The 20,862-nt window shown below is 38.0% G+C and overlaps 3 protein-coding genes across 12 annotated transcripts in view; 2 read left to right on the forward strand and 1 right to left on the reverse strand.

The window, feature by feature from the left end:
* The window catches only part of crtac1a (cartilage acidic protein 1a), a 7,946-nt gene extending 4,949 nt beyond the window's left edge, over positions 1 to 2,997 (forward strand). Inside the window, exons 9-15 of one of the 3 annotated variants that reach the window (XM_016289833.1) lie at positions 256 to 280; positions 648 to 730; positions 834 to 934; positions 1,099 to 1,267; positions 1,831 to 2,030; positions 2,168 to 2,210; positions 2,684 to 2,997. In XM_016289833.1, the coding sequence (XP_016145319.1) occupies positions 256 to 280; positions 648 to 730; positions 834 to 934; positions 1,099 to 1,267; positions 1,831 to 2,030; positions 2,168 to 2,210; positions 2,684 to 2,694 (632 nt within the window). In that variant the 3' untranslated portion in view covers positions 2,695 to 2,997. The remainder of the gene's footprint in view (positions 1 to 255; positions 281 to 647; positions 731 to 833; positions 935 to 1,098; positions 1,268 to 1,830; positions 2,031 to 2,167; positions 2,211 to 2,683) is intronic. The other 2 variants (XM_016289834.1, XM_016289835.1) reach the window with 2 other exon arrangements.
* LOC107598485 (golgin subfamily A member 7B-like) lies at positions 2,930 to 20,670 on the reverse strand. 4 transcript variants are annotated; one of them, XM_016289844.1, is made up of 6 exons: positions 20,593 to 20,670; positions 12,982 to 13,107; positions 11,642 to 11,794; positions 11,382 to 11,483; positions 8,121 to 10,332; positions 2,930 to 3,311 (listed from the first exon to the last, which is right to left on the reverse strand). In XM_016289844.1, exons 1-5 carry the CDS (start codon positions 20,602 to 20,604, stop codon positions 10,252 to 10,254), a joined length of 474 nt encoding a protein of 157 aa, XP_016145330.1. In that variant the 5' UTR covers positions 20,605 to 20,670; the 3' UTR covers positions 2,930 to 3,311; positions 8,121 to 10,251. The 4 variants fall into 4 exon arrangements, with proteins under 4 accessions (XP_016145330.1, XP_016145329.1, XP_016145327.1 ...); XM_016289843.1 differs by lacking the exon at positions 20,593 to 20,670 and adding an exon at positions 15,590 to 15,795 and having other exon boundaries at positions 2,930 to 3,306; XM_016289841.1 differs by lacking the exon at positions 20,593 to 20,670 and adding an exon at positions 15,590 to 15,795.
* On the forward strand, positions 5,024 to 8,300 carry LOC107598486 (cartilage acidic protein 1-like). 5 transcript variants are annotated; one of them, XM_016289845.1, is made up of 4 exons: positions 5,076 to 5,138; positions 5,276 to 5,318; positions 6,157 to 6,310; positions 8,166 to 8,300. In XM_016289845.1, the coding sequence occupies exons 1-4, from the start codon at positions 5,077 to 5,079 to the stop codon at positions 8,285 to 8,287; spliced, it is 381 nt and encodes a 126-aa protein (XP_016145331.1). In that variant the 5' UTR covers position 5,076; the 3' UTR covers positions 8,288 to 8,300. The 5 variants fall into 5 exon arrangements, 3 of the variants coding, with proteins under 3 accessions (XP_016145331.1, XP_016145333.1, XP_016145332.1); XM_016289847.1 differs by having other exon boundaries at positions 6,157 to 6,300; XR_001610565.1 differs by lacking the exons at positions 6,157 to 6,310; positions 8,166 to 8,300 and adding an exon at positions 5,793 to 6,106 and having other exon boundaries at positions 5,024 to 5,084.
* Positions 20,671 to 20,862: the final 192 nt, after the last annotated feature.

A 20,862-nucleotide genomic window follows, 5' to 3' on the forward strand; every position in this document is an offset into this window, starting at 1 on the left:
GGGTTGACAGCTTATAAAAACCTAGTTCTGTGTTCTGTTGTATTATGTTGTATTACACCTTGTCACATAGTAGCTTTTAGACAGTGACATGTCACCATTGTTGAGATTCATACACTGATTCAAGTTTTATTTTTTAATCCTTAAAATGATCTTATTAAAATCTGCTGGGTCTGTTGGGCCATTGAGTTGCTATAGTAAATAATACTGACAACGATCTTCAGCTTGAAGTCTTCTTTAACAACATTGCTTACCAAGGAAATGCCCCCAACAGAATCTTCAGGTACTTCAGCTCTGATGTGCGATATTCACTGATATATATTTATATTGTTTAGAGATTATAATGTCTTTTTCAATAGTTAATTTGTCCTTGTAAACCAATTTTCAGTAATTGTAATACAGTTGAAATTAAATAAAATATAAATATTAGATAAACATAACTTAAAAAATTTAATGAAATTTAGAAATGAAATAATTCCTAAAACGAAAGCTGAATATAAAATATTTCAATATAAATACTTAAAAGATAATAATAAAAAACAGAATCACATAATACAATTTCAACTAGAAAAACATAAGAAATAAAAGCTATTAATTCATAAATAATAATGTAAATAATTCTGAAACAACACTGGCTTTTGTGTGTGTAGGGTGTCGAGGAAGCAGAACTCTGACCCTGACATCACGGAGCTGGATGTGGGCGACGCTTCTGAGCCTCAGGGGAGGGGCACAGGTGAGATCACATGACCAGAGCCACTTCCTGTGTAGATAAACAACTTTATGTCTTTCTTTAATAACTGCCAGCATTATAACGTGATGTTCTGGTTGGGTAACAGGTGCCACAGTGACAGACTTTGACGGTGACGGTCTGCTGGATCTGTTGGTGGCTCACGGGGAGAGCGCCTCTCAGCCCATCTCTGTGTTTAAGGTCAACCAGGTATGTCAGAAAGTTTATTTCCAATGTAACAATCCATGACTTCAGACTTTTGGACCTCACTGTTTATGTACTGTATACATTGTCTTTTAAGTTCTGACATAAAATTCAGTGTAAATAAACATTTTTAATGGTCAGCTCAGCATGCTTTCTTGTCTTTTCCGCAGGGCTCCTCTAATAAGTGGCTGCGTGTGGTGCCGCGCACACGTTTCGGTTCGTTCGCTCGTGGAGCGAAGGTGGTGATGTTCACGAAACACAGCGGCGCACACACTCGTATCATTGATGGAGGATCAGGCTATCTGTGCGAGATGGAGCCTGTGGCTCACTTTGGGCTAGGTATACAGATCAGATCATTTACAAATTAATTCAGTCATTTCATTTAAATCATTTTCTGCCTGATTTATGATGTATTAAGTGTAGGAAAAGCTGCTTTATTCTACATATACTACCGTTCAAAGTTTGGGGTGAGTTAGATTTAATTTGAAAGAAATTAATACATTAAATAGATCAAAAATGACATTTATGATGTTACTGTAAATGCACAAAATGTTTCTTAAGCAGCAAATTAGCATGATTTCTGAAGGATCATGTGACACTGAAGACTGTAGTTGTGATGCTGAAAATTCAGCTTTGCATTACAGGAATACATTACATTTTAAGGGATATTCACATAGAAAACAGTTATTTTAAAGTGTAATAATATTTCACAATACAAAATGTTTTACTGTATTTTCTGATCAAATAAATGGAGTCTTGTTGATCCCAAGAGACTTCTTTTGATTTTTTTTATCTTATAGACCCCAAACATTTAAATGTATTTCATTTTGACTCATTCTATCTCAGTAACTACTCTAGCTATTAGCATATGAGATTAATAGTCTCTTTTCATTGGCTCTTAGGAACCGATGAGGCCACCAGCATTGAAGTCTACTGGCCGGATGGTCGCTCCATCGCTCGGCCGCTCGAGTCCGCTGATATGAACACAGTCATTGAGGTCACATATCCTAATGAGGGGGAGGAGTCAGCACTCACATCTGATGCACAGGTACGACTGCATGCAAATGAGGAGGAGGAGTCAATGCACACCTTACACAGCCAGGTATGGAGAATATGCCGTTTAGGAACAGACATTAGATTATAACAAAACACACGTATTATTATCTGATGGTCAATATTATCTGACTTCAATAAAATATGGGGAATACTGAGGTACGGCTCTGTATTGATTCTCTGCAGTGTGGAGAGGGATTCACAGTCAACACAAACGGCCGTTGCATTGGTAAGATTATCTGTGAATTTCATGCTCAGTTCACAATTGCTCCAAATTTTAGTAAAAATGGTAAAAACATTTCTAAAAGCATTTCTGTAACTCTTGGAATTCAAGACAACATACACGATTTCATTTTAAATGGCTTTAAATGTCACAAATGTCCAAAAAAGTTGTTTTAGTACAAAAGTTCAAAATGCAATTCATGACTATTTATGCTCAGTGCATTTCCTCAATGACAAAAAACTAATTTTGGACCCTGTTTTGCATATTAATGAATATGCAGATTTTATTGCTCAAATTGGCTGAGAAGGTTTAAGAGCTCAGATCTCTTGAGTCTCAAAAATTGCAGAGAGAAAAGATTTTAAATGTAATGCAAACGTTGATCTAATGTCTTTTGGCAGTTATTCCAGTACACACCTAATTAACACATCTGAATGATTATAAAACATTGACATGTTTTCTCTCTCTTGCCCCTCAAACAGTGAGAGCCTGAGTATTTTCAGCTGGACATTGAGTGTCATCATCTCATTAAATCAGAGCTGTGCTGTCAGATGTCTGATACTGAACCAGTTATTCAGCAAACTCAACCACAGATGCAAAATCTTTCCTGTAGTGCTATTGAAACTGAACACTTGTACTGTTATTCATCACATTTCTAAGGGTAAAATGATAGTCAGCACTAACTAAATCGGAAAATGTTTACATCAGACACACTTGTTTCTTTTCTTTTTTTTTTAGAACTTGTTTACTCAAAATTGGAATGGTGTGCAATACTAATAAAGCAATCGTGAGGGAGCACCCAGTCTGTGAGTGTGATTCTGTCTCCATTTCCTTCATCCTGTTCAGACGCAAACGAGTGCAGGCGTCTGCCAGCCGTGTGTCCTCACACTCGTCCGGTGTGCACCAACACATACGGACACTATAAGTGCAGCTCTAAGAAGAGATGTGTTGAGGGCTACAAGCCCAGCAGAGACGGCCGAGCGTGTGTGGGTGAGTGCAGGTGACGTTCAGATTTAAGTTTAGGAAGACAAAATACACTGTGAATGAATGTAGCAGGATAGATGCAGTTCTGAGAATGTCTCTTTACTTTCGGTCCATTGGTGAACTACACTGCAAAAAAGTGGTATAGGATTTAGGCCTAACTGTCACTCCCATCTTTGAGCATTGATGTGAAAATGCACTAAATCTGAATTTAAATGGCTGTAATTCATGAATGCTGTAATACAGACCTATGGTTGGTGTCTTTAACAGACACTCAATAGATTATTGCAGAAGTGAAAACACTTCAATAAATAGGATTACTGTAAAGCAAATGCACGGCACTAAATACAAAATGTATAATACAAAATCATTTGGACTTTAAAATCAAAGAAATATGTTTATCAAATTTGTGTTTCAAATTTGAAGTTGATATCACAATTTCTGTTCTTGGGAGATTTTGTTTAGGCACTATACTAAATATCACCACCAGGTGACTATAAAATCGTGCTGTAAATTTGAAACAATGACAGCGCCCACTAGGGGAAGGAGCCTGCTAAAAGTTAAAGGGGTCATCGGATGCAAAATTCACTTTTGTTGTTGTTTGAACATAAATGTGTGTTGGAAGTGTGTGTACACATCCACCCTATAATGATAAAATCCCACCCTCTAATCAGGCTGTTCTGAGACTCCTGTCAGAATGACGTAGTTCTGCACTGGCCACTCCCACGATAGTTGATTGACACTAGCGTCTTACCTTAGACCCCTGTCCAACTTTTGTTGTTGTTTGAACATAAATGTGTGTTGGAAGTGTGTGTACACATCCACCCTATAATGATAAAAACCCACCCTCTAATCAGGCTGTTCTGAGACTCCTGTCAGAATGACGTAGTTCTGCACTGGCCACTCCCACGATAGTTGATTGACACTAGCGTCTTACCTTAGACCCCTGTCCACCATTGTGTCCTAAATGCGTTTAAGTTCGCGCGAATCATTCGTGATCCAGCTTCATCTACAGAAGAAGTGAGTATAAAGGGTTTTTTATGAATCTTTGCAAATTGCCTTTCCTAATATATGCTAGTGAGCCAGTTTCGTGACTGAAGTTTACAGTCTGCTCGTCACCCCACGGAAGAGAGGGGCGGGGTCAGCAGAGCTCATTAGCATTTAAAGCAACATGGACTAGAACAGCATGCTGAAAACAGCTGATTTTGACAGGGTAAAAGGGGTGTTTTTTTACACTACCATTGACAAATTGTAATCAAATTATGTTATAGACTTTTCATTAAGACCCTAAAGAATCATATCAACTTGTGGAAAATGGGCATCCGATGACCCCTTTAAAGCAAGCAAAGCAATGTCCAATTTCAAAACGATTTTCACAAAATTAATTTTGAGTGTTGACTCTTCGATCTTTCAAAAGAAGTCTTATTTATGATTACTGAAATGTGTGAAAAAGAAATAAATGTAGTGAAAAGAAATCAATAAAGTAAATTTTGAAGTAGAAAATAAATGCATTTAAATAATTTGAAATCAATTTTAAAGTAAAAGTACTGAAATTGTAATTTTTAAAACGTACTCCAGAAATCTTTGCTTTATTTAAAACTGTAGAGTGTATTTACAGTACAGTTTATTGACTGCAGTTTCTAGGTATTAGGCTTAAAACAATACGCCTCTGAGTTGCGTGGAAGGAAATATTCTTTATATAAATAGGAAGAATCATAATGCATAAACGGCCTAATATAAGTGCACACACATTACCTAAAAACCATTACAAGTCTAGGCACACCAATTTCTTCTTTCTTTCCACATTAGAATCATATCTGTTTTTCTCCAACTTACCCGTTTCATCATCCTCATCCATATCCTAATGAGGGGGAGGAGTCAGCACTGACATCTGATGCACAGGTACGACTGCATGCAAATGAGGAGGAGGAGTCAATGCACACCTTACACAGCCAGGTATGGAGAATATGCAGTTTAGGAACAGACATTAGATTATAACAAAACACACGTATTATTATCTGATGGTCAATATTATCTGACTTCAATAAAATATGGGGAATACTGAGGTACGGCTCTGTATTGATTCTCTGCAGTGTGGAGAGGGATTCACAGTCAACACAAACGGCCGTTGCATTGGTAAGATTATCTGTGAATTTCATGCTCAGTTCACAATTGCTCCAAATTTTAGTAAAAATGGTAAAAACATTTCTAAAAGCATTTCTGTAACTCTTGGAATTCAAGACAACATACACGATTTCATTTTAAATGGCTTTAAATGTCACAAATGTCCAAAAAAGTTGTTTTAGTACAAAAGTTCAAAATGCAATTCATGACTATTTATGCTCAGTGCATTTCCTCAATGACAAAAAAACTAATTTTGGACCCTGTTTTGCATATTAATGAATATGCAGATTTTATTGCTCAAATTGGCTGAGAAGGTTTAAGAGCTCAGATCTCTTGAGTCTCAAAAATTGCAGAGAGAAAAGATTTTAAATGTAATGCAAACGTTGATCTAATGTCTTTTGGCAGTTATTCCAGTACACACCTAATTAACACATCTGAATGATTATAAAACATTGACATGTTTTCTCTCTCTTGCCCCTCAAACAGTGAGAGCCTGAGTATTTTCAGCTGGACATTGAGTGTCATCATCTCATTAAATCAGAGCTGTGCTGTCAGATGTCTGATACTGAACCAGTTATTCAGCAAACTCAACCACAGATGCAAAATCTTTCCTGTAGTGCTATTGAAACTGAACACTTGTACTGTTATTCATCACATTTCTAAGGGTAAAATGATAGTCAGCACTAACTAAATCGGAAAATGTTTACATCAGACACACTTGTTTCTTTTCTTTTTTTTTTAGAACTTGTTTACTCAAAATTGGAATGGTGTGCAATACTAATAAAGCAATCGTGAGGGAGCACCCAGTCTGTGAGTGTGATTCTGTCTCCATTTCCTTCATCCTGTTCAGACGCAAACGAGTGCAGGCGTCTGCCAGCCGTGTGTCCTCACACTCGTCCGGTGTGCACCAACACATACGGACACTATAAGTGCAGCTCTAAGAAGAGATGTGTTGAGGGCTACAAGCCCAGCAGAGACGGCCGAGCGTGTGTGGGTGAGTGCAGGTGACGTTCAGATTTAAGTTTAGGAAGACAAAATACACTGTGAATGAATGTAGCAGGAGTTCTGAGAATCTGAGAATGTCTCTTTACTTTCGGTCCATTGGTGAACTACACTGCAAAAAAGTGGTATAGGATTTAGGCCACTCCCATCTTCCCATCTTTGAGCATTGATGTGAAAATGCACTAAATCTGAATTTAAATGGCTGTAATTCATGAATGCTGTAATACAGACCTATGGTTGGTGTCTTTAACAGACACTCAATAGATTATTGCAGAAGTGAAAACACTTCAATAAATAGGATTACTGTAAAGCAAATGCACGGCACTAAATACAAAATGTATAATACAAAATCATTTGGACTTTAAAATCAAAGAAATATGTTTATCAAATTTGTGTTTCAAATTTGAAGTTGATATCACAATTTCTGTTCTTGGGAGATTTTGTTTAGGCACTATACTAAATATCACCACCAGGTGACTATAAAATCGTGCTGTAAATTTGAAACAATGACAGCGCCCACTAGGGGAAGGAGCCTGCTAAAAGTTAAAGGGGTCATCGGATGCAAAATTCACTTTTGTTGTTGTTTGAACATAAATGTGTGTTGGAAGTGTGTGTACACATCCACCCTATAATGATAAAATCCCACCCTCTAATCAGGCTGTTCTGAGACTCCTGTCAGAATGACGTAGTTCTGCACTGGCCACTCCCACGATAGTTGATTGACACTAGCGTCTTACCTTAGACCCCTGTCCACCATTGTGTCGACTCCGGTGCAGGGGAAGACAAGAATGTCTCCGATTAGGCGATCGAGGTGTTCTGTTGTTGGATGTAATAATGAATATAGCAGTCGTCAGTTACTCCCGACATCTGAGCTGCTGAAGACGCAGTGGATTAACATTAATTTCGTTTTTGAAGGAAATGCGCCGATCCCCGATCTGCCTAAATGCGTTTAAGTTCGCGCGAATCATTCGTGATCCAGCTTCATCTACAGAAGAAGTGAGTATAAAGGGTTTTTTATGAATCTTTGCAAATTGCCTTTCCTAATATATGCTAGTGAGCCAGTTTCGTGACTGAAGTTTACAGTCTGCTCGTCACCCCACGGAAGAGAGGGGCGGGGGCAGCAGAGCTCATTAGCATTTAAAGCAACATGGACTAGAACAGCATGCTGAAAACAGCTGATTTTGACAGGGTAAAAGGGGTGTTTTTTTACACTACCATTGACAAATTGTAATCAAATTATGTTATAGACTTTTCATTAAGACCCTAAAGAATCATATCAACTTGTGGAAAATGGGCATCCGATGACCCCTTTAAAGCAAGCAAAGCAATGTCCAATTTCAAAACGATTTTCACAAAATTAATTTTGAGTGTTGACTCTTCGATCTTTCAAAAGAAGTCTTATTTATGATTACTGAAATGTGTGAAAAAGAAATAAATGTAGTGAAAAGAAATCAATAAAGTAAATTTTGAAGTAGAAAATAAATGCATTTAAATAATTTGAAATCAATTTTAAAGTAAAAGTACTGAAATTGTAATTTTTAAAACGTACTCCAGAAATCTTTGCTTTATTTAAAACTGTAGAGTGTATTTACAGTACAGTTTATTGACTGCAGTTTCTAGGTATTAGGCTTAAAACAATACGCCTCTGAGTTGCGTGGAAGGAAATATTCTTTATATAAATAGGAAGAATCATAATGCATAAACGGCCTAATATAAGTGCACACACATTACCTAAAAACCATTACAAGTCTAGGCACACCAATTTCTTCTTTCTTTCCACATTAGAATCATATCTGTTTTTCTCCAACTTACCCGTTTCATCATCCTCATCCTCATCCTCTTTCTCTGTGTCTCCAGCTGTGGCCTCCCGGTACGACAGCAGCGTCTCTTCTTCTCCTGTCTGTCCTAGTTTTCATCTTCCTGAGCTTCTCCTGGTCTCCGTGTTGAGTGTCTCTGGAGGTCTGTCTCCGTGTCGTTGAGTCTCTGGAGGTTTTCTGTTCTGGTCCGACTCACTGTCTGTCAACACGATGAAGATGGACCTCAGAGTGATCAGATGATGCACATACAGGAGAGAAAAAGATATCATACTTTCAGACCTCGAGAGACTGACTGGAAACACAGCAGTGCTGTGAAGTGTTACTGCATGAATATTTGTCTCCACAAAGAGAAGTCACATAAGTTGAAGGGCTGAACTGGATGAACTCACGGTGTCATGCTGATTGACCTTACATGTTGACACTTTACAATATTAAGAGGCACATTAAAGCTGCATTCAGTAACTTTTTTTTTTTGGTTAAAAATGATCCAAAATCAGTTAATGAGCAAGTACATAACCAATCAGTGTTCAAAACTATCTCCCTCACCTTAGCCCCCGATTCACAACGTTAAGCTTGAAAAATGTTTTCTTATTCGGGTTTGGGTCGGTTTTCGCGGGAAATGCTAGTTTGCTAGTAGCATTTTTGCTAGTTTCGTCTTTGCGTCATTATGTCACGTCTGTATACATAAAGGAGTCCCGGCTAGTAGGCTATATCGCATGTGGTGGCGGATCAATTTGTTGCCTCTTCTTACAACAGCTGTAATATTTAAACTTGTCATTTTAGAACGAGTGATAAGGAACATTAAATAGATTTTTGAGTTTAAAAGAACACATTTTTTCTATGACAATCGAATATTATGTCAATTAGAGATTAGACTGTACAGAAATTCAAATCTACAGATAACTAAATACACACTAAACTAATTCAGTGTTGACATTAACAATTTGAGAACAAATTATAATATTTGCACGTTTGATGTGATCTGAGCTAACTTTAAAGCAATTGTGATCGTTAGATTTAAGCACACTGGTAGCACAATTTATTGTAAAACTTTTTTTTTTTTTTTCAGTTGGTCAAAGTGAAACTGGCAGACATGCTACTTACTTCTTCAGATGACATTTTCCAGCAAAACGTATTATTTTTGACATATTTCCAAGATGTATCTGCAATTCCGAAGTACAGTGAATACACATACACCTCAAAACATTAGATTAATCCGCGCTAGAGCCATGCCGATGCACAACCCACGTAAAGAAGATCATCTCAAACAGAGTGGCGCCAAAGAGGCATATATATATATATATTAATATCTTAAAAACTTAATGGCAAAAAACAATGTCGTTTTACATGAAAGCACTTCATTTTAGTCAAGTGTAAAATGCCTAAAAACCCTGTGCATAAAAATACATTTAAATAAAATGTGGATCAAATACACAAAAGCAGAACTCGTTTATTTGACCATCGTTGTTTATTTATTTTGCTACACAACAGAAAAGCACTCTCAGCTTCTTTTACGCTTGATCTTTGCATAAACAGGGGACAAAGGTTCTCAGTACGAAATGGAAGCTCATGATGAAAGACCATGTGAGGAAGCTCTTGGCAGTCACGTCATCAGGACTCGTTTCTGCTCTGACGACGCGTTATGAGTACAAAGTATGAACGATTAGCACACTATGAAATAAAACAAAGTCATAAATGGTACCCGTGGAATAAGATGGCAGTGTCTGGGGCCTGTATAAAATATATGGGCTTAGATTTCAGTCCTTGACATCTACCGAGTCTAAAATCTGACTTCTGTTCAATAATTAGAGTAAAAGTGCTCATTAAATTCTCAAACAAAAAAGGGTGAAAAATCGTGATGATGGAAGACTGTTGTGTGCTGATCGGCAGCTACATCACAGGCGTTTGTGAGTGAGATTGCATATTACAGTGACAGAAGCTCATGTGCGCTTTACCCAGGATGCTACAGTGAGTGACTGGAAGGTTTCAGTGAAGGTGGCGGTAATGACGCGCTGCTGATCCAGAAGCTGATGTGTCTTGTGGAGGCAGTTCATGTCAGGTGTGTTTGGCGATGCTGAGCGGGCGTGAGTATGAAGGCGTCACACGTGGGCGAGTGTGTGTGTGAATCATCGTCCGCTGCTGCTGGTTGTGCTGCTTCCTGAGCTTGAACCACTGGAGCCGCGATCCTCGTACACACTGATCTCAATCTAACACACACACACAGGTTAAGGGAGTAATATCACAGTATTACACAACCTTACATGCACAAACTACTAAACAAATCACTTTACACATACATGCTTTTACTAGACGACTTGCAATGACTATGATTGAAACTGGTGTCCAGTTTCATTTTATCATTGATAAACTATTACAGTTTTTGTTAATATTTTGAAGGCATTTTACTTATACATTTTCTGTTTTAATTTTAGTTTCATTTTTAATAATTTTTTAAAAACTATTATTATTGTTGTATTTCTATATAATTTCTTATTAAATTGATTATGTTTTTTATATTTAATTTTATTTCAAGGGTTTTATGGTTTTAGTTAGTTATAATAACCAATGGTCCAATTACTGTTTTAAAGCAATAAAGGCAGAAATCTGACAAATTATTTATAGTGAGAGCTTATTAGATATTTTATATTAACTACTTTCTTCAGTAAAAAAAAAATAGCAATATCTGTTCAATTGATATTCAATTGTGAAAAATAAAATATATTATAAAAATAAATAATCTAAGATCATATAATAATTATGAAGTTAGAAATATTATATAATGTATAAATATATAAATATTACTTATGAACCTAATTTAATTACGAAAAACAATATTTAGCTTATTTGAGATTTAACATTATCTTTTGAATTTAATGCACTAAATATATATAGGAATAAAAATAAATCTTAAATATTCATATTTTTATTAATACATTTAATTATGAAAAACTATATTTATCTTATTTGATATTCAATAAAATCTGTTGAAGTGATAGCAATTTATTGTTAAAAAACTGAATTAACATATAAGCCAAAAACAATATTTGGCTATTTCTCACATTTTGTTCAAAATCTTGTCTTCAGGTTTGCAATAATTGCAAACCTCACACAAAATGAAGAGATAATAAAAGAGTTTATGTGACATCCTAAGCTGTACTAACAACAGTTTCTGAAGTACAAGCACTTCCACTGACCATTTGTTCTCTCACACACACACACACACACACACACACACAGACAGACTCTGTAAGGATACGACCCTCATGCCTCTCTCTATGGGGTCTGTGATGAGGAGACCTCGAGGAGCGTAGACCTTCTCATTCTGCTCCTGAATGTACCGCGAGATCTTCTTCAGCACCTGCACAAACACACACAAGATGCACTTTTAATCATCAGCATCATTTTTATTTGCCATAGTTTGCAAAAAACGGCACATAAAGCAACATATGATAGTATGTTTTATGTTTACATGCCATTTCAGGGTGGCTTTATCTGAATCTGAAACTGATAATGTACCTTGTCATAGCGCGTCTCGATGCACAGGAATACGAGGTAAACCGTGAGGCAGGCCAGACATCCCTCGATGTAGGACTGGCCTCCGATCTTCTCCGCCTCTGCATAGTAATTATTCAGCATCTTCACCGTGTCTTCAAACAGCGTCCTCTCAATCTGACCAATCAGGTGCAAGGACAAGACGAGTCAGCCAATCAGAGAGCGCCAGGGAGTTCACCCAAGGACATTATATGGCAAAAATGAATGGGATTCAAAAACTAATTTGAATCAAAAACTGACTGACATTGTAAAGATATCAGTCTCATGCCAGACATCACGTGATAACTCTTGATTGCATCAAAATAATTAAACAGATTGTGAGAAAGACACAGAAAGCTCTACATGTTAAACTCCCTTTCCCTGTCATTTCCTCAGCAAGTCTTTACTGGGTGTCTGTAACATGATCTAACACCTTTAAACAGCTCTATTGTCAGCTCTATTAGCAGCTCATTGTGTTGTGTGGAGTTTGCGCACTCAGCAGTGCTTTGCTGAAGAGCAGAGTTTCTCTGAATGAAGAGCCCTTTTCTCATCCTCTCCTTTTTACTTGCGTTGTGTCTCTTTTGTTCTGCCACACACACACACACACACACACACACACACTCTTACCCTGCTGTCTAACTCGGAGGGGAACTTGGTCTGGAACTTGCAGACGGTGCCATCCGTGTAGTCTCTCTGAATGAAGACCTTATTGGCCAGAGATGCACTGTGTCTCAACTCCTGAAGGTTGTGGAACTACAGCAGAGGACGAGAGATGGTTACAGTGCGCTGCCTTCTGATCTAATCATAAATTCAGTTTCCTTGGCCTGTTAGATGTTAAACAATGATCTGACCAATCAGGTGCAAGGACAAGACGAGTCAGCCAATCAGAGAGCGCCAGGGAGTTCACCCAAGGACATTATATGGCAAAAATGAATGGGATTCAAAAACTAATTTGAATCAAAAACTGACTGACATTGTAAAGATATCAGTCTCATGCCAGACATCACGTGATAACTCTTGATTGCATCAAAATAATTAAACAGATTGTGAGAAAGACACAGAAAGCTCTACATGTTAAACTCCCTTTCCCTGTCATTTCCTCAGCAAGTCTTTACTGGGTGTCTGTAACATGATCTAACACCTTTAAACAGCTCTATTATCAGCTCTATTAGCAGCTCATTGTGTTGTGTGGAGTTTGCGCACTCAGCAGTGCTTTGCTGAAGAGCAGAGTTTCTCTGAATGAAGAGCCCTTTTCTCATCCTCTCCTTTTTACTTGCGTTGTGTCTCTTTTGTTCTGCCACACACACACACACACACACTCTTACCCTGCTGTCTAACTCGGAGGGGAACTTGGTCTGGAACTTGCAGACGGTGCCATCCGTGTAGTCTCTCTGAATGAAGACCTTATTGGCCAGAGATGCACTGTGTCTCAACTCCTGAAGGTTGTGGAACTACAGCAGAGGACGAGAGATGGTTACAGTGCGCTGCCTTCTGATCTAATCATAAATTCAGTTTCCTTGGCCTGTTAGATGTTAAACAATGCATGAAAATCACTTGACAAGTGCAGTTTCCTGTCCTGCGTTGTAGAATTTTCTAGTGAAACCAGAAGTTTGACGAGGAAATTAGCCGCTAGCATTCAGCTATATCACATATGAACATTGGTGCTAGTCAGTGACAGCTTGTACTAGACATTTTAGCAGTGTAGTGCAGGTGATGACATTGTGTTAGCTCATCACTGCATCACTTTGAGCTCAAAGAGTAATGGAGAGATGTCATCATCATTAGCTCAGCATAAAGCAGTGCTGCTGTCGTCATATGCTCCTACATTAATGTAGTGATGTTTCTGTCATTCTGCAGTGTTGTCATTATCTCAGAGTAATTCAGTGATGTGGTCATTATCTCATAGAGTAGTGCAGTGATGTTTTTGTCATTAGTTTATACAGTAATGCAGTGACATTTTCTTCATTTATCTTCATCACTGCATTACTCCAAGCTATTGACAACACTGCATTTTGTGAGCTAATGATCATGAAAGCTCATACAGTAATGCAGTGATGTCATCATTAACTTATAGAGTAATCCAGTGATGACCTTATAATTTAATGGACACTTCATTGCCTGTATGCACACACACAAACATCAGAGCGACTGGCCATCTGTCACTGCCAACACACACACTAACATCAGCACGAGTCGTGGGTGCTTCCATCCCCCACTCCTTCCCTGCGTTCTCACCTCTTTCTCTTGCAGTACCAGTAATGTTCATACACTGGAAGACTATAATAAGAAAGCACATTCCTTAACGAACTACTGCACAGCACCACCACACAAACACTTAGCTCAACTGGCATCAATGAGGACATCACTGTATGTTATTCTTTATCTTTGGACATCTGAAGGTCAGATAAAGATTATTCTGACTGCAAGCAAGGGCTAGTATAATTACCCTGGCAGTCCTGGCAACATGTTATTTAAAAACTCGCTTTGTTTTAGCAGCAGGGCCTGCCAGTGAATGGCTCCTTCTGAAATAGTAACAGGCTGAGACAGCACACACTGATTCAAACACACACACACACACACACACACACATACGGCTCTTCAATGCTGTGGATGAGATCAATTTCTGGCACTCAACATTTGCTCAGATCTCAAGAATTCTTGCACAGCTCAGATAAAAGGCATATCCGGTGTCAAATAATGCACAACACGACATTTACCTGTTGAACTCCTCAAAAATACACTCAGAAGGATCTAGAACTAAAAGATGTTGGGAAAAATCGAATGAAAGAATGGTACTTCGATATAAACCACTGTATGCAATTATTAACACGTTCATATACCATCCCATGCTACTTCAAATGATACATGGACCATGGACAATGTGCAACTGGCAAAATTTTGTTAGCAGTACCTTAGGTACTTTTGATTTAGGGACATATAGCATGCTAGCACCATGTTTTTTAAGTACTTCACAGTTCTATATAAATACCCTGCTGAAAAAGCAATAGAAACCATCACAGAAATTCTAATGGTTTCCACTACAAATACCCCACACACACACACACACACACACACACAATCAGTCAGATCATCTGCGCACACACACACACACAATCAGTCAGATCATCTGCGCACACACACACACACACACACACACACAATCAGTCAGATCATCTGCACACACACACAGCCAGATCATCTACAAACACCATTAAAATGGTATATATAATATCACATTAGGATTTAGTGGCCTTAACAAGCCACCAATAGAAGGTGACCCAACAGGCACCATTACAGTTTCCATTAAAACCAGTACAATTCCCATTATAACCAGTAAAACCATTAGAAATTCTGTGAGTTTCTATTGTTTTTTTCAGCAGGGTACCATTGTACAATACCATCTGATACCACCATTGCATTACGTTACCGCCACTTTTGTACCGGTAAACCGAGACTTATCACAACTAAACGTTCTGGGCTGTTGTTACTAAACGCCTCGTTAATTATGCATGCAAGCCGCTCCTGGTAACTGTCTCAGAAAGATGAGACACACTGTTACCGACTCCCGCGAGCACAACCGATCGATCGCGAGGAGACGATCATTTAACACACACACTCACCGCTGATACCAAATATATCAAAACACAATCTAGTCATCCGGTGGAGCCTGTACACAATGATTACTGACCGTTACCCCGAGGAGTACGCTTGGTTTCGGCTCGCACGAGATTAAACAAAGAGATCTCGCGCTCGAACCACAACATCACGCGCGCCCTCAAGGTTACTCGGCGGGACGGCGGACATACATTTAACTCTTAAATGAACCCCAGAACAACTTGTGAGATCACATTTTGAACCCCAACCGCGCGAAATCACAGCAAATATGGTTAGTTAAATCACTTTTAAAAAAGGGAATAAAAACAAAACTCTTACAGATTCGTGGCAGTACGGGAGTTTTGTTCGCTCCGTCGCTGTCCGCGGTGCTGAACTCATTCCTGATCCGGTCACCGATGAAAGAGACGCACAAACACGCAGTGTGCTCTGGCTAAAAGAGCTTAAGGAGCCGCGGACAGCCGCTTTATCCTCTCTGATGTCCAGCTGCGTGCTCCGCTACGTCACGCGCTCATTTGAATACAGCACCAGATCCTTCTGACCACAAACACTAGCCTTTGTCATCTTGTGTGATGAGCACAGTGCTTTAAGAACACATGCTCTTGCAAGCATCTGCTCTAAGCAACAGCATTTCAGGCCATCGTGACACTCGGTGTCAGCAATAAACAACTAAATAAGTCCACATATCCGAAAGCACCACTGAAAAAGCTTATTTTGTATTCTTATAACATGTATGGTTGCAAGACTTGGTCACACTTTAATTTAAGGTGTCCTTGTTACGAGCTTAAGGAGCCGCGGACAGCCGCTTTATCCTCTCTGATGTCCAGCTGCGTGCTCCGCTACGTCACGCGCTCATTTGAATACAGCACCAGATCCTTCTGACCACAAACACTAGCCTTTGTCATCTTGTGTGATGAGCACAGTGCTTTAAGAACACATGCTCTGGCAAGCATCTGCTCTAAGCATCTGCTACATTAGCAACAGCATTTCAGGCCATCGTGACACTCGGTGTCAGCAATAAACAACTAAATAAGTCCACATATCTGAAAGCACTACTGAAAAAGCTTATTTTGTATTCTTATAACATGTATGGTTGCAAGACTTGGTCACACTTTAATTTAAGGTGTCCTTGTTACAGTGTAATTATACATTTAAGTACTGAGTAATATTGACTACATGTACTTACTAGTATATGGTTAGGGTTTGGCTCGTTACTTGCATGTAATTATGCATAATTTATTGTTATTATAATAGCACATGCTCTGGCAAGCATCTGCTCTAAGCATCTGCTACATTAGCAACAGCATTTCAGGCCATCGTGACACTCGGTGTCAGCAATAAACAACTAAATAAGTCCACATATCTGAAAGCACTACTGAAAAAGCTTATTTTGTATTCTTATAACATGTATGGTTGCAAGACTTGGTCACACTTTAATTTAAGGTGTCCTTGTTACAGTGTAATTATACATTTAAGTACTGAGTAATATTGACTACATGTACTTACTAGTATATGGTTAGGGTTAGGATTAGAGTTTGTCTCGTTACTTGCATGTAATTATGCATAATTTATTGTTATTATAATAGTAAGTACATGTAACGTGTAACAAGGACGCCTTAAAATAAAGTGTTACCAAAAACTTAAACAGTAACATCAATAAAAAATGTCTTTGTGTATGTGGTATCTCCCTTTTTACTTTAGCACTCGATCTGACAGAAAAACATCAGCTGCTGATCAGTGTCAACATTACTTCATAACTAGTCACCATCTCTGCCTGATCACACTCTTTAAACGGAGGAAACCTAGTTTGTTAAATTCAGCCATAATAAAGAACATTTGACTAAATGACAAACAAGATTACCAGATTATGACACAATCTCTCTATCTATCCATCTATCTATCCATCCGTCCATCTATCTATCCATTCCTCTCTATCCATCTATCTATCTATCTATCTATCTATCTATCTATCTATCTATCCATCCGTCCATCTATCTATCCATTCCTCTCTATCCATCTATCTATCTATCTATCTATCTATCTATCTATCTATCTATCTATCCATCCGTCCATCTATCTATCTATCTATCTATCCATTCCTCTCTATCTATCTATCTATCTATCTATCCATTCCTCTCTATCTATCTATCCATCCGTCCATCTCTCTATCTATCTATCTATCCATTCCTCTCTATCTATCTATCTATCTATCTATCTGTCTATCTATCTATCTATCTATCTATCTATCTATCTATCTATCTATCTATCCATTCCTCTCTATCTATCTAGCTATCTATCCATCCGTCCATCTATCTATCCATTCATCTCTATCTATTCATCTCTATCTATCCATCCATCTATCTATCCATCTCTATCTATCCATTCATCTCTATCTATCTATCTATCCATTCCTCTCTATCTATCTATCTATCGATCCATCCGTCCATCTATCTATCTATCCATTCATCTCTATCCATATCTATCTATCCATTCATCTCTATCTATTAATCCATCTATCTATCCATTCATCTCTATCTATCTATCTGTCCATCCATTCATCTCTATCTATTCATCTCTATCTATCCATTCATCTCTATCCATATCTATCTATCCATTCATCTCTATCTATTAATCCATCTATCTATCATTCATCTCTATCTATCCATTCATCTCTATCTATCTATCTGTCCATCCATCTATCTATCTGTCCATCCATTCATCTCTATCTACTCATCTCTATCTATCCATTCATCTCTATCCATATCTATCTATCCATTCATCTCTATCCATATCTATCTATCCATTCATCTCTATCTATTCATCTCTATCTATCTATCTGTCCATCCATCTATCTATCTATCTATCTATCCATTCATCTCTATTTATCTGTCCATCCATCTATCTATCTATCTATCTGTCCATCCATCTATCCATCTATCCATTCATCTCTATCCATATCTATCTATCCATTCATCTCTATCTATCTATCTATCCATTCATCTCTATCCATTCCTCTCTATCATCTCTATCTATCTATCCATTCCTCTCTATCTATCTATCTATCCATTCATCTCTATCTATCTATCTGTCCATCCATCTATCTATCTATCTATCTATCCATTCCTCTCTATCCATTCCTCTATTCATCTCTATCTATCTGTCCATCCATCTATCTATCTATCCATTCATCTCTATCTATCTGTCTATCCATCTATCTATCTATCTGTCCATCCATCTATCTATCTGTCCATTCATCTCTATCTATTCATCTCTATCTATCTGTCCATCCATCTATCTATCTATCTATCTGTCCATCCATCTATCTATCTATCTATCCATCTATCTATCTATCTATGTCTATCCATCTATCTATCTATCTATCTATCTGTCCATCCATCCATCTATCTATCTATCTGTCCATCCATCTATCTATCCATCCATTCCTCTCTATCATCTCTATCTATCTATCCATTCCTCTCTATCATCTCTATCTATCCATTCATCTCTATCTATCTATCCATTCATCTCTATCTAACTAGCCATTCCTCTCTATCATCTCTATCTATCCATTCATCTCTATCTATCTATCCATTCATCTCTATCTAACTAGCCATTCCTCTCTATCATCTCTATCTATCCATTCATCTCTATCTATCTATCCATTCATCTCTATCTAACTAGCCATTCCTCTCTATCATCTCTATCTATCCATTCATCTCTATCTATCTATCCATTCATCTCTATCTAACTAGCCATTCCTCTCTATCATCTCTATCTATCCATTCATCTCTATCTATCTATCCATTCATCTCTATCTAACTAGCCATTCCTCTCTATCATCTCTATCTATCCATTCATCTCTATCTATCTATCCATTCATCTCTATCTAACTAGCCATTCCTCTCTATCATCTCTATCTATCCATTCATCTCTATCTATCTATCCATTCATCTCTATCTAACTAGCCATTCCTCTCTATCATCTCTATCTATCCATTCATCTCTATCTATCTATCCATTCATCTCTATCTAACTAGCCATTCCTCTCTATCATCTCTATCTATCCATTCATCTCTATCTATCTATCCATTCATCTCTATCTAACTAGCCATTCCTCTCTATCATCTCTATCTATCCATTCATCTCTATCTATCTATCCATTCATCTCTATCTAACTAGCCATTCCTCTCTATCATCTCTATCTATCCATTCATCTCTATCTATCTATCCATTCATCTCTATCTAACTAGCCATTCCTCTCTATCATCTCTATCTATCCATTCATCTCTATCTATCTATCCATTCATCTCTATCTAACTAGCCATTCCTCTCTATCATCTCTATCTATCCATTCATCTCTATCTATCTATCCATTCATCTCTATCTAACTAGCCATTCCTCTCTATCATCTCTATCTATCCATTCATCTCTATCTATCTATCCATTCATCTCTATCTAACTAGCCATTCCTCTCTATCATCTCTATCTATCCATTCATCTCTATCTATCTATCCATTCATCTCTATCTAACTAGCCATTCCTCTCTATCATCTCTATCTATCCATTCATCTCTATCTATCTATCCATTCATCTCTATCTAACTAGCCATTCCTCTCTATCATCTCTATCTATCCATTCATCTCTATCTATCTATCCATTCATCTCTATCTAACTAGCCATTCCTCTCTATCATCTCTATCTATCCATTCATCTCTATCTATCTATCCATTCATCTCTATCTAACTAGCCATTCCTCTCTATCATCTCTATCTATCCATTCATCTCTATCTATCTATCCATTCATCTCTATCATCTCTATCTATCCATCCATTCCTCTCTATCTATCTATCTATCTATCTATCCATTCCTCTCTATCATCTCTATCTATCTATCCATTCCTCTCTATCATCTCTATCTATCTATCCATTCCTCTCTATCATCTCTATCTATCTATCCATTCCTCTCTATCATCTCTATCTATCTATTAATCTATCCATTTCTCTCTATTAATCTATCTATCTCTCTCTCATGTTGTTGCCATGATCAATGGTCAGCTCTTCACTTGTGGCAGTTATAGGGTTTAGTTCACTCTCTGTATTGCATGTTTATTTTACTCCGTGTCTTTTGGGCTGAGCAGCAATTATAACGGTTTTAAACGGTTTTAAAAGCGACGCGTGAGAACCGCGACGGAGCTACCGTTATACACCGTAACGTCCCGCACTGATCCGTGATCTCCAACCCAGAGTTACGATCAAAATAACGCCGAGATTCGGGTCATATAAACACACCTGGCACAAAAACGATGAATAAAGGTCTGTTTCTCACCTCTGTGGCCATGTTGCCATGCGAGCGCGAGATGCCTGTCCCGGTGCTGAAACGGGTTCACGGGAATAACCGTTTGCGCTCGAGCATAAACGGAGAGGGGGCGGGGCCGGAAACAAGCACACAATCTGATGCCGCGCGGAGGGAGGAGCACCTGATGCCGCTTTCAAGAATTGAGCTCAGCCAAGTCAGACCATGTTTTGGGTTATATATTTACTTTTAAAAGCTCCTTCGGGAATGACAAATATTACGATATAAATTTGTCAGAGATCA

The sequence above is a fragment of the Sinocyclocheilus grahami genome, unplaced genomic scaffold (assembly GCF_001515645.1).
Source record: "Sinocyclocheilus grahami isolate Dianchi unplaced genomic scaffold, SAMN03320097.WGS_v1.1 scaffold252.1, whole genome shotgun sequence".
In the NCBI taxonomy this organism is placed as follows: domain Eukaryota; kingdom Metazoa; phylum Chordata; class Actinopteri; order Cypriniformes; family Cyprinidae; genus Sinocyclocheilus; species Sinocyclocheilus grahami.